The sequence below is a fragment of the Rhinopithecus roxellana genome, chromosome 1 (assembly GCF_007565055.1).
Source record: "Rhinopithecus roxellana isolate Shanxi Qingling chromosome 1, ASM756505v1, whole genome shotgun sequence".
Classification (NCBI taxonomy): Eukaryota; Metazoa; Chordata; class Mammalia; order Primates; family Cercopithecidae; genus Rhinopithecus; species Rhinopithecus roxellana.
Genome location: NC_044549.1, coordinates 22,191,332 through 22,204,820, shown reverse-complemented (window position 1 = coordinate 22,204,820; position 13,489 = coordinate 22,191,332). Strand labels below are relative to the sequence as shown.

General features: G+C 41.0%; 1 protein-coding gene across 1 annotated transcript; it reads right to left on the bottom strand.

Annotated features, from left to right (window-relative positions):
- Positions 1-665: 665 nt before the first annotated feature.
- On the bottom strand, positions 666-5,182 carry TRMT10C (tRNA methyltransferase 10C, mitochondrial RNase P subunit). The gene is made up of 2 exons (XM_010353323.1): positions 5,015-5,182; positions 666-2,357 (listed from the first exon to the last, which is right to left on the bottom strand). Exon 2 carries the CDS (start codon positions 2,325-2,327, stop codon positions 1,071-1,073), a length of 1,257 nt encoding a protein of 418 aa, XP_010351625.1. The 5' UTR covers positions 2,328-2,357; positions 5,015-5,182; the 3' UTR covers positions 666-1,070.
- Between the last annotated feature and the right edge of the window lie 8,307 nt (positions 5,183-13,489).

The window sequence follows — 13,489 nt, the reverse complement described above, 5'->3', positions numbered from 1 at the left end:
CTATAGCACAGTGGTGCAATGTCGGTTCACTGCAACCTCCACCTCCCAGGCTCAAGTGATCCTCCTACCTCAGCCTCCCAAGTAGCAGGGACTACATGCACACACCACCACACCTGGCTAATTTTTGTATTTTTTTTAGAGATGGGGTTTCACCATGTTGCCCATGCTGGTATCAAACTCCTGGGCTCAAGTGATCAGCCTGCGATGGCCTCCCAAAGTGCTGGGATTACAGGAGTGAGCCAGTGCACCAGGCATAAATTCCTTTTTCCGTAAGAGGACAAGAAATCAGTTTTATCCGTGAACCCGTTTTTCATAGTTGTATGGAAAACCCCCCCAAACTCAAAAGTCCTTTTTCCTATTTTCTCCCTCAACAAGCAACACAGACAGAAGACTTCTGTGACCAAATGTGGGGGAATTTCTCATCAACACACAAGCAATCAGTTCTGCACTGGACACCAGCCGAATGTTCTGTAATTCAATTCAGATACTATCTACCTGGAGATAGTGTCAGACCCCACAGGTTGAGGGCCTAGTCCCCGAAACTGCTCCCTCCTCCCACCCCAGCACAAGTTGCAAATCTGGGCCTACAGAACTTCTGACTGACTGGCTTCAAGTTGGAGTACCAACTCCTTCTCTTGATTAATCTGCTTGAGTGGCTCATACAATTGAAGCAAACACATTTACTAGTTTACTATAAAAGACACTACAAAACATACAGATGAAGAGATGCACAGGGAAAGGTATTGGGGAAGGGGTGCGGAGCTTCCAAGCCCTCCCCAGGGCACCACCCTCTAGGAACCTCCATAAAAAAGTCTACCAATGGTACAACTATTTAGTTGGGATAATTTAAAGATGATTCTGTTCAACAATCTTGGACAATTCTTTTTACTTATCTTTTTACAGTAAAAGTATAATTCCAAAGTTCTGCAGATATTTAATTGGGAAAAGACACAACCCTGCAGTCAGTTGGGAAAGACTACCTTTAGAAGAGAAAAATGAATTATTTGGGAAGACATATATTAACAGAACTGTATTTCCAACCCATTTACTTTGTACGCCATGAAATGTTCTCATTTGAGCCACCTCTTCTGTGCACACACATTTAGAGAACCTTTTGAAAATGAATTAAAAGTTTTTGCCTTCTTCAATCTGTCGATAAACTCTTGAGAATGCTGAGAAATCTCCAGAAAACCAGTATGTTTTCTCTTGGGAACAAATTTCAGAGCCTCTTCCCAATTACCAGTGTTTTTCAGACATAACAAAATACGCATCATTTGATCTAAGGTGAGATTTTTGTTACCAGTATCCCATTGTAAATATTTATCTAATGGAAGGCATTCGGTTGCCAGGTTCAGCCGTTTTGCCTTGGCTAGGGATGTGCCTGGCTGCATCTTCTTATCAACAAAAGACCCAATTATATAAACTTTGTCATGCCTGAAAGTAGTCATAACATTGGGAGAATCTGCAGTTAAATAGATAATACTGTCCTTTGGAAATAAATCTACATGAGACTTTTCTGTTGCTGTTAAAAGCAATTTGTCCCATTTTTCTTCATACCGTTTAACCAACTCTCTGTGATAAGCACCATCTGTTTTTAGATTGCAGAAATAAATATGGAAAGGATCAACATTTCTTCTGTTCCATCCTTCACTTTCTAAAAGCTGGGAAATAGTATACTGCAATTCCTTTGGTTTCATATAATTTTCATAAGCCATGTCAAAAACCAAAGGTTGTCCAAACTGCATGGCCTGGGCACCCTTCCAGCTCATTGCAATGTTTATATTCCTATCCCAAAGTCGTAAAAATAGAAAGTTTTGCTGTTTATCTTCCTCAGTGGTTTCCAGCAGCTTGACATTTTTTGCTTCTTCCCTTGCTGCTGCTTTCATTTCCTTTTTTATTTGCTTAGCTTTTTTCTGTTTTTCCTTCACATATAAATATTTTAAATATTTTTTTTTTGCTGTTTTAGAAACACATTCCATAATGGTTTTGAGCTCTTCTTCAGTGATATGTTCTGGTACTTCTTTGCCAAGCAATCTCCACATCTCAATGAACTCTCTGGTGGCAGCTAGAGGATCTTCATCCTTACTGCTTGAGACTGTTGAAACACATTCTTCTTGCACACTAGATTTCATGGTAGTTTTCCACTTATCCAATTCTAGCTTTTCAGAAGGGGGTGTACTCTCATTATTAGGATAAGTAACAGCTGGTATTTTGGAAGATATGTACCTCTGCAAAATTGTTGAATATAAATTATTTCTCTTCCTAGGAAGGGTAAATGGCACCAAAAACCTGGTGAAAGGTCTGAAGAAATTGACACAAACACTCATTTTGAGGAAAGCAGATATGTAAGATAACTTCTGTAAAAGAAGAAAAATGCAATTAAAAATTAAGATTTTTAAAACTTATCAACTAATTGTGCAAGTATAAATCTGAAATACCAAAATAAAATCAATTTTTGAAACACAAAGTCAAATCTTTGTACCAATTTTTTTTTTCTAGACTCCTGTGGCCTAGAGCCTGTGATCACTCATTGAGCAAAAAGTTTAAAACTTAGTTGGGTTCTTGGCCGGGTGCAGTGGCTCATGCCTGTAATCCCAGCACTTTGGGAGGCCAAGGTCGGGGATCACCTGAGATCAGCAGTTCAAGCCTAGCCTGGCCAACATGGTGAGAAACCTCATCTCTACCAAAAATACAAAAATTAGCCAGGTATGGTGGCAGACACCTGTAATCCCAGCTTCTTGGGAGGTTGAGGCAGGAGAACTGCTTGAACCTGGGAGGTGGAGGTTGCAGTGAGCCAAGATTGTGCACTGCACTCCAGCCTGGGTGACAGAGTGAGACTCTTATTTTAGACATGAATTTCACTATTGCTTTAGCTAAAAGGATAACTTTCCTTTTTAGATTTTTATCTAGGGGCCCAGATAATCAATGTTACTGGGCAACAAATTTATGTATCACCAAGGCAGCTGACATCATGATGCTCCATTCTCCTCCATTCTACACTAAGCCCAGATACAGAACCAAACACAAGATCCTTCACAAAAGCAACAAAGACAAAGGACATGAAAGCAACTGAGAATGGCAAAAGGTAAAAAGCACTTAGGAACTGCTGTACCAATGCCCTCATTACAGAAATATACCGAGATCTACTGATTAAAAAATAGCAACAAACTCTTCCCCAGTTCAGGCTTTATTTTGCAGCAAATAATGTTTTTAACAAAGAAAATGTCCAAGATTGGGACAAATGTATAAAAAGCTCCACAATTTTATCCTAAAGGCCTGGATATCCATGAGATATTGAAGGTGCTTACAGATGTAAAACTAGTCTCAAATTTGAAGGAAAAGAAATAAAGGGAATTCAAATTTTTTACGAAATGCAAATAAAACACTTGAAAAATTCCTTCTTCCCTTGGCTTCATTTAATGACCCTGCACAGGTTTCCTGCTCTCTGACCTGTGCACTGATGTCCAGATGCCTCTCCCTTAAAGGTGGATATAACTCTGCATTCTATCCTATTCTTTTTTTCAATCTATATATTTCCCTTGTGAGATGTGACTTACTTCTGTGGCTTCAATGACCATTCATCAGAAAGACACCTCAAATGCAGGCCGGGTGCAGGGGCTTACTCCTGTAATCCCAGCACTTTGGAAGGCCAAGGAGGAAGATCGCTTGAGGCCAGGAGTTTGAGACCACCCTGACCAACATGGTGAAACCCCATTTCTACTAAAATTACAAAAATTAGCCAGGTGTGGTGGTGCACGCCTGTAATCCCAGCCACTCGTGAAGCTGAAGTAGAAGAATTGCTTGAACACGGAGGGTGGGGGGGGGGCGGAAGTTGCAGTGAGCGGAGATTGTACCACTGCACTCCAGTCTGGGCGACAGAGTAAGACTGTCTCAAACAAAAACAAAAAACATCTCAAATGCAACAAATCAAAATAACCCCTCTAGCTTTGCTTCACAATCTGGTCCTCCTTCAGTGTTCTGTTTCAAGGGATATTGCTATCCATTGGTATTGTTCCCAACATATATTTCTAAGCCTTTTGCGGCCAGGTCAGCAGCATCAGCATCTCTAGCTACTCTTCACCTCACACTTTAGTATTCCACCATTAGTTTTCACAGCACTCTTGTGCCTATGACAGTACTTTTAACATTGTACTGTAATTGACTGGTTATCTATTTGCCTCTCTAGATGGTAAGGACTAACTAGCGTCCATGAGGACAAGGACTTTGTCTATAATGTTAACATTGAATCCAATGCTTGACAGTATTTGGCTCACAGTAATCACGCAAATATTTTCCTAATATCCTTGATCTATGCTTCTTATATTAAAAGAAAGAAAAAAAGTTCAGCCTCCCTTTATTATTTTTTTGAGAAGGAGTATCGCTCTGTCACCCAGGCTGGAGTGCAGTGGCGCCATCTTGGGTCATTGCAAGCTCCGCCTCCCGGGCTCACGTCATTCTCCTGCCTCAGCTTCCCGAGTAGCTGGGACTACAGGCGCCCACCACGCCTGGCTAATTCTTTTGTATTTTTAGTAGAGACGGGGTTTCACTGTGTTAGCCAGGATGGTCTCGTATCTCCTAACCTCGTGATCCGCCCGCCTTGGCCTCCCAATGTGCTGGGATTACAGGCGTGAGCCACCGCGCCCGGCTCAGCCTCCCTTTAAAGAGAAAACAATTTACTTTAAAATCCCCGAACTATTTAAACTGGAGTCCCCAGGCCCCAGTCTAATAAACATTGATTTCAGAAAGAGTTTTAAAAGTTTTATTCTTGTAACTGGTAAAGACTTAGAATACCACAGAAATGAAAACCCCAATTGTAAAAAGCAATCAAGGACATCGTTTCAAGAACCACTGATTTTGTTTAAGGTACTGCACTAGTTACAGTTTATTAATCACTGGGCTTCCTCGTACCTCTGGGCCTTCCGAGCGCATACACTCCACTAAGTGCGTCTTGGAACGTCTCTGGCGTCCTCCCACCCCCAACACACATATTAGGAGAAAGAAGAAACTCGCTTACCAGGAGTGCAAAGATAGTGGTTCCAGCTGGCGCAAAGTGCAGGAACCCTAGAGGACGAAGGACTCCGCCGTATGGACGCCCGGTGACCCGCGCCGAAGCCAGAACGCAGCTTACCCAACATTCCACACGGTAGACCAAATTGGTCGCCGGGGCTCAGGCGGAAGTTCCGCCCTCTCTCTTCCGGCGCTGCTTTTTTATGTCACAGCACTCAAAGAACGCTTTCCCGGCAGAAAGAAGCGGCGTAGACGAGACAGCTCTCAGTAGGCAATTGGGTACTTGCAGACTACGCTCTTAGTTGTCATGGACTTGTACCTGTGTTGTGTTGTGTTATGTTGTGTTGTGTTTTCCTCCATTTATCCTAAAAACTGTCTCTCGGCCTGCCAGGTGGCTCACGCCTGTAATCCTAGCGGTTTGGGAGGCTGAGGCGGGCGGATCACTTGAGGTCAGGAGTTCGAGACCAGCCTGGCCAACATAGTGAAACCCCGTCTCTACTTAAAACACAGAAATTAGCCAGGTGTGGTGTCGCGCCATGTAGTCCCAGCTACTCAGGAGGCTGAGGCAGGAGAATCACTTGAACCTGGGAGGCGGAGGTTGCGGTGAGCCGAGATCGGGCCACTGCACTCCAGGCTGGACAACAGAGCGAGACTGCGTCTCAAAAAGCAAAACAAAAACTTTCTAATCCTGTTCTCAACCGACTGTCTGCTTGGGCTCCGTATTTATAAACATTTGCTGACAAAGTACTAAAATAAAGTGTTTTATTTTTCACAAATCTTCTTATTCGGCTTCAAACTCCCTGACGCTAGGACTTTAAACTCTTAATCTTTTTGACCAGTTTATCACCAGTACCTGTCACTATGCTTGGAACATGGTAAGCCACGGTAAGTTTCTCTCTCCTCCCCGTTCATTTGGAAAATTAATGTGAAATGAAGTTAAAACACTGTTGTAAATTGGTGGCCTTTGGGCCAAAATCCAGCCTCCACATATTTTGTTTAGCTAGCACAGTGTTTTTATGTTTTCAATTATTTTGGTTTAGCTGTCATCTTAAAAACATATGGTACAAGACCATTTACTGGGGAAAGGTCAATCTTTTCGACAGTTGGTGCTGGGAAAACTGGATATACACATGGGAAGAGTGAAGTTGGACCCTCACCTAACACCATATATAAAAACTAATTCAAAATGAGTCAAATACTTAAATATAATAGTGTAGTGAAAACTATAAAACAGAATTAAACATAGAGGAAAATCTTCATGACATTGGATTTGGTAGATTTCATAAGTATGACAACAAAATCATAGGCAACATAAGAAAAAATATACAAATTGGGCTTCATAAAATTGAAATACTTTTGGGCCGGGCGCGGTGGCTCATGTCTGTAATCCCAGCACTTTGGGAGACCGAGGCAGGCAGATCATGACGTCAAGAGATCGAGATCATCCTGGCCAACATGGTGAAACCATGTCTCTACTAAAAATGCAAAAATTAGCTGGGCATGGTGGTGTGTGCCTGTAGTTCCAGCTACTCAGGAGGCTGAGGCAGGAGAATTGCTTGAACCTGGGAGGCAGAGGTTGCAGTGAGCCGAGATTGTGTGACTGCACTCCAGCCTGGCAACAGAGTGAGACTCTGTCTCAAGAAAAAAAAAAAAAAAGAAATACTTTTGTACATAGAAGGACACTGTCAACAGAATAAAAAGGCAAGCCACAGAATGGGAGAAAATAGTTGCAAATCATGTATCTGTTAAGGGATTAATATCCAGAATATGGCTGTGCATGATGGCTCACGCCTGTAATCCCAGCACTTTGGAAGGCCAAGGTGGGCGGATCACCTGAGGTCAGGAGTTTGAGACCAGACTGTCCAACATGGTGAAACCCCATCTCTACTAAAAATACAAAAAATTAGCTGGGCATGGTGGCAAGCGCCTATAATCCCAGCTACTTGGGAGGCTGAGGCAGGAGAATCACTTGAACCCAGGAGGCAGAGGTGGCAGTGAGCCTAGATCGCGCCACTGCACGCCAGCCTGGGCACGACAGGGTGAGATTCCATCTCAAAAAACAAAACAATGACAACAAAAAATGCAGAATATGTAAAGAACTAGAACTCGACAACAAAAGAAACCTAAACAACTCAATTCAAAGTGATCAAAGAACTTGAGTAGACATTTCTCCAATGAAGATATAAAAATGCCCAGTAATCACATAAAGAGATGTTCAACATGATTATGGAAATGCAAATAAAAACCACAATAAGGCTGGGCATGGTGGCTCATGCCTGTAATCCTAGTGTTTTGGGAGGCTGAGGTGGGAGGATCACTGAGTCCAGGAGTTCAAGATCAACCTGGGCAACATAGCAGGACCCCATCTCTACTAAAAATAAAAAAATAGCCAAGTGTAGTGGTGTGTGCCTGTCGTCCCAGATACTTGGGAGGCTGAGGCAGGAGGACCACTTGAGCCCGGGAGTTTGAGGCTGCAGTGAGCTATGATTGCACCATTGCACTGCATGGGTGACGAAGCAAGTCTGTGTTTCTCCTGTCTCTAAAGAGAAAAAAAGCCAAAAAAGTTAAATGTTGGCCAAGACATGTAGAAATTGGAACCTTGTATATTGCTGATAAGAATGTAAAATGGAGCAGATGCGGCTGAGTGTGGTGGCTCACGCCTGTAATCTCAGCACTTTCAGAGGCTGAGGTGGGCGGTTCACGAGGTCAGGAGATTGAGACAATCTTGGCCGACACGGTGAAACTCCATCTCTACTAAAAATACAAATATTAACTGAGCATGGTGGTGCATGCCTGTAGTCCCAGCTACTTGGGAGGCTGAGGCAGGAGAATTGCTTGAACCTGGGAGGCAGAGGTTGCAGTGAGCCAAGATCACGCCACTGCACTCCAGCCTGGTGACAGAGTGAGACTCTCTCAAACAACAACAACAACAAAATGGAGCAGATGCTATGAAGAACAGTTTAACAGTTCCTCAAGAAACCAAACACAGAATGAACATATTCTGCAGCTATTCCTAGTTATATACCCAAAGGAATTGAAAGCAGAGACACAAACAGACACTTGTACTCTAATATCATTGCAGCATTATTGATAATAACCAAAAGGTGGAAGCAACCCAAATATCCATGAACAGATGAATAGATAGAAACATGTTGCATGTACATATAATGGAATATTATTCAGTCAGAAAAAGGAATGAAGTTCTGGTACATGGTACAATGTGGATAAACTTTGGAAGCATTATACACTAAGTGAAATAAGCCAGGCACTAAAGGACAAATATTGTATAAGTCCACCTACATGAAGTACCTATAATAGTCAAATCATAAAGACAAAGTAGAATAGTGTTTACCAGGGGCTGGGGAAAGGGAAGAATGGGCAGTTACTGTTTAATAGGTATGGATTTTCAGTATGGGATGATGAAAAAGTTCTGGAGATGGATAGTAGTGATGGTTTTACAAGAACGTGAATGTATTTAATGCCATTGAACTGTACACTTCAAAATGACTAAAATGGAAATGTTTATATTATATATACTTTACCAAAATAAAAGAAGGTAGGCATAGTCTTTTCCAAATGATTTTAAAAGACAAGATCTTTTGTAAGAGACTGATTACCATCATGTTAGAAAGGTGAGGTAGCAATAGCAAAATAATCATGAGTTTACTCCCAAACACGGAAAAAAATCAAGAATAAATATCCTCTAGTGGTTATAACAAATAGCAGTGGTAGGGGTTATCTTTTTCTTGTTCCTGTTCTTTAAAGAGATACATCTGAAGTTTTTCCATTAATATTTTATGAAGGTTTTTGCTATATGATCTTTGTCAAGTAAAGGAAATTTCATTCTGTTAAGTTTACTAAGTTTCTTTATGTGAAAAATCTTTGGAAGTGTTTCTAAAAATATAGCAGAACATAATTTATTCGGTATGTCTGGGATCTGACCTGTTCTAGATTAAGAATATTTCCAGGGTTCAGACATCTTACCTCCAAAAAAAGCACAGTGATTTTCAAAATATATGTTTTGGCATAGAAAAATGGCTTGTAATATGGGATGTAAGGTACACAAAAAATAAATTTTAGGCCGTGAGCAGTGGCTCATGCTTATAATCAGCATTTTCGGAGGCCAAGGCAGGCAGATTGCTTCGGCTCAGGAGTTCCAGACCAGCCTGGCCAACATGGTGAAACCCTGTCTCTACAAAAAATACATAAAAAAAGAAAAGAAAAAGGACTAATTTTTAAAAGCAAGGAAATACATAAAAACCCATAAGGCAATGTCACATAAACGCTAGAATTGAAAAAGTAGAAGGTCTGAATGCTCTCTCTTAGCTCATATTTCTTCTTGGAAACAATGGTTAGACCTAAGTAGAGGCTGTTTTGTAGTCAAGGCACCCACTCTCCAGTTCCCCAGAGCTTATTCCACCACGTTATCGTTTCTACACTGGTACAAATGTAATTTGCCATGTATTTTGCCTGCACTGTTTATTATATAATAGAGAACGATTTCTCTATACCAACGTCTCTTTCAAGAGTTGGAAGACAAAGCATGGATTCAAAGATTTAGGTGTTACTTACAAAGTAGAGAACTCTGATTCTCTGCTTTACCTTCAATGTCTACAGCAGTGCTTGACAAGTATCGGAAACTCAATAATTATTTGCTGATGAATGAATACTAAATAGATCAGGTAAGTGATGTTAGTGGCTTGGACAAGAGTGGTGGCAGTAGAGGCAAAGAAAAGGGGGAAGATTTGAAATACTTTTAAGAGGTGGACATGACAGAATTTGGTGATCAATTTGGGAGAGAAAGAGGGGAACAAGTCAATAGTTTGGTTTGAGCACTTGGGCAGACAGTGAAAAGGAGTATATGGGGTGAGGGCAGACATGGTAAGTATAGTGTTAGATATGTGGCTTTTGAGCTGTCTTCAAGACAGCCAAATGATGTCTCCTTTAGGATATTTGGCAGAAGGCTGTGTGGGTCTGGAGTTTAGGAGAAAGAAGAATGCACCAAAGATAGAGATTTGAGAGTTACTAACACAGAGTCTGTGAAACCATATGGGCGGAAGAGATTACCTAGGGCTTGGGTAGAGAACAGGAATGGACAAAGGAAACCGAAAATAAGCAGCTAAAGAGATGGGAGGAAAACAACCAGAATATGACATAGAAATCAAGGAAAGGGTGTTTTCAAAGACAAGTGGATGGGTAACAGGGTCAAATATTGCCTAGAGATCATGCAATGCAGACTGAAAAGTATCTACTAGATTTAGCAATACAAGGGCCACTGGGACCTTAATTGTGAGGTTTGGGGGCTTTAGCCAGATGAGTGTGAATAAGGAATGAGGAGATTATGAGAAAAGAGTATCAGCAAGTTTAAACATTTCTATGAAATTTATCTGAAGAAAAGACAGCATGCTCAGTCCCGGGGTGTGGAGTTCAGGGAAATTTTCTTCATTATTATTACTGTTATGTTGGGAGAGGCCTGACATTTTAAATGCTGAGAGAATCATCAGCAAAGGGATAAGAGAAAGAAAGGATAATAGGATGGGTAGACTTCCTGAGAAGATTAACAGAGATGGTATTTAGAAGAGAGATGGAGAGATTGGTTTCGTATAAGAGGAAGAAATACCACTTCCATTGTAACAAGAAGAAAGGAAGAAAGGTAGGTATGGAGGACAATTTATAGACATGATGGCTATAATTTGATGTAGTTCACATTCTCTGTGAAAGAGGTAGACAGACTACCTCTGAGGAGACTAAAGATGGGGTGAAGGTTTGTTATCATTATAAAGAATAATATATAACAAATATATAGAAACAGAAAGTAGAGTGGTTGTTACTGTGGAGTCCTAATTAGGGAAAAGGAGTCAGGCTGGCGGGACCAGGGGAAAGCAAAGAGATAAAACAAATAAGCTATAAATATGCCTTTCTTCATGGTTCAGGACATACAAACAAAAAAGGAAGCGGATGAATTATGGGTCCGTTTTTCTTTTTGCCCAAGGATATATTGCCCAAGACGTATGGCCCTCCTACTCAGATAATGTACATAACTCACAAACTTACTGCTTACCAACAAACGCCTCAATTTATCAAACATCTCAGCTGACAAAAGAATGCAAGTTATGCTCCCAGTGCATTGGCATTATCAATCAGCCCAAGTTCTATTCTATAAAATCTCCAGCTAACCTTTGTCTCTTTGCAGTCAGCTCGTCTTTTGCAGGCTTCCAGTTGCTTTATTGCAATGTCTTGTCTTTTCTTGTCTTGTCTCTTCTTGTCTTTTCTTTCTTGCTTGCTTTCTTTCTTTCTTTCTTTCTTTCTTTCTTTCTTTCTTTCTTTCTTTCTTTCTTTCTTTCTTTCTTTCTTTCTTTCTTTCTTTCTTTCTTTCTTTCTCTCTTTCTTTCTTTCTTTTTTTTTTTTTTGAGATGGAGTCTCACTCTGTCACCAGGCTGGAGTACAGTGGTGCAATCTCAGTTCACTGCAATCTCTGCCTCCTGGGTTCGGGCCATTCTCCTGCCTCAGCCTCCCAAGTAGCTGGGGCTACAGGCGTGCATCACCATGCCCAGCTAATTTTTGTATTTTTAGTAGAGACGGGTTTCACCATGTTTGCCAGGATGGTCTCGATCTCTTGACCTTTTGATCTGCCTGCCTTGGCCTCCCAAAGTACTGGGATTACAGGCGTGAGCCACCGTGCCTGGCTTTTCCTATTTTCTTTCATAAATTTGCCTTTCTTTACAACCATTTTTGGTAAATTATTTTACTCCAGAGCCACTGGCCCAGATTGTTGCCCCTGCCACCCCCCTGTGACAGTTTACCAGGAATGGTGGAGTTGTTTAATGAGTTTCAGATATGCAAGATGAAAACGTTGTGGAGATCTGTTGCACAACAATGTAAATAAACTTAACACTGCTGAAATGCACACTAAAAAATGGTTAAGATGGTAAAGAAAGAAGTATGGATTGACTAGTGAGACAACCATGATATCAGGCAGTGTTGATGGTCTAGTTTAGTCTGGGGATCATGAATTTATAGTGGTACCAATCTGTGTTACATGATCTTTCTCTTTATTTTGCTAATGCTGCTAACGGCTAAGATGTCTGGGTATAACTCAGTTTACAGAAGGGGAGTGGTGAAAAGTTGTTAAATATACTGGTATAGGGGAAGAAATATGACTTTCCATCTTCCCTTCATGAGTTCTTAGCTGAGACTCTCTGTAACAAAAGACAGATTGAACAAGAGAAAAACAAGTTTAGTAACATGTATACATCTTGTATGCATGGGAGATAACCCAGAGAGATGAGTAAATCTTAAAAAATAAAAATTAACAAAAAAAAATTTCAACTTCAGGCTTAAATATTATCATTTTCTGAAAACAACAGCAGCAGCAGCAACAACAACAACAAAGAAGGATGTGGAGACAGAGACAGATTCAGTTGAGATGGCCAGCAAAATTACCTTAAACAGAGATAAGGTTTGTTATACAGATTTCAGTTGATCCTGTCTTGATTGTTTAAGAGTCTCTAGTGATTTAGGGCCAGACTGGTGGCTCATGTTTGTAATGCCAGCACTTTGGGAGGACGAGGTGGGCTGATCACCCGAGCTCACGAATTTGAGACCAGCCTGGCCAACATGGCAAAGCCCCATCTCCACTAAAAATACAAAAACAAAACAAAAAAGAAAAAAGAAAAAATTACCCAGGTGTGGTGGTGCACGCCTATAGTCCCAGCTACTAGGGAGACTTAGGCTGGAGAATTGCTTGAACCTAGCAGGCGGAGGTCATGCCACTGCACTCAGCCTGGGCAACAGAGCGAGACTCCATGTCAAAAAAATAAAAAGCCTGTTTAGTGATTTAATAATCAGTGTCTTCTTGGTGCAGAGAGGGAGACATCCTTATCAATGGAGATTTCCTTTATTGAGATAAAAGGACAACTTTTCATAGCTGCTTCTGTGTCTGCAGCTTCCCAGAATAACTAGCTCAGAATAATCAATATGTCAAAGAGGCGTATTTTAGGGTGATGTGTTCCAGTCTCCTATGGTCATATTTTGGGTTGGTGTATCCTGAGTCCCATCATCAGCATCTGAGTGGCTGCAGGAGTGGTCTATAGAGTCTATAGATCAAAATATACCATCCCAAAAAATGTCTCTCTGGTGTAAGGATTATTTTGAGCTGAAGACAATTAATAAAAAGCATATATAACATGAGCTCTCTGCCCTCTCCTATCTGCCTGAGAGTAAAACATACATTTCTTTCTGTGAAGGTGTTCCTGCCACCCACTCACACACTTAATGAAGTTGTTGTCACAGGGTTAGCAAGAATAATGGACAGAAATACAATTATAATTAAGCATTTATCAAGCTGCAGTTTGACTCACTTCCTTGTAACCAAAAGGCACATAGCACCAGATTTGCACACCCATTGTTCCTATAGATAGAATTTCTGATATTAAAATCATAAAGTTTTTAAGACAGGTAGGAGCTCTGATATTAGAATCAT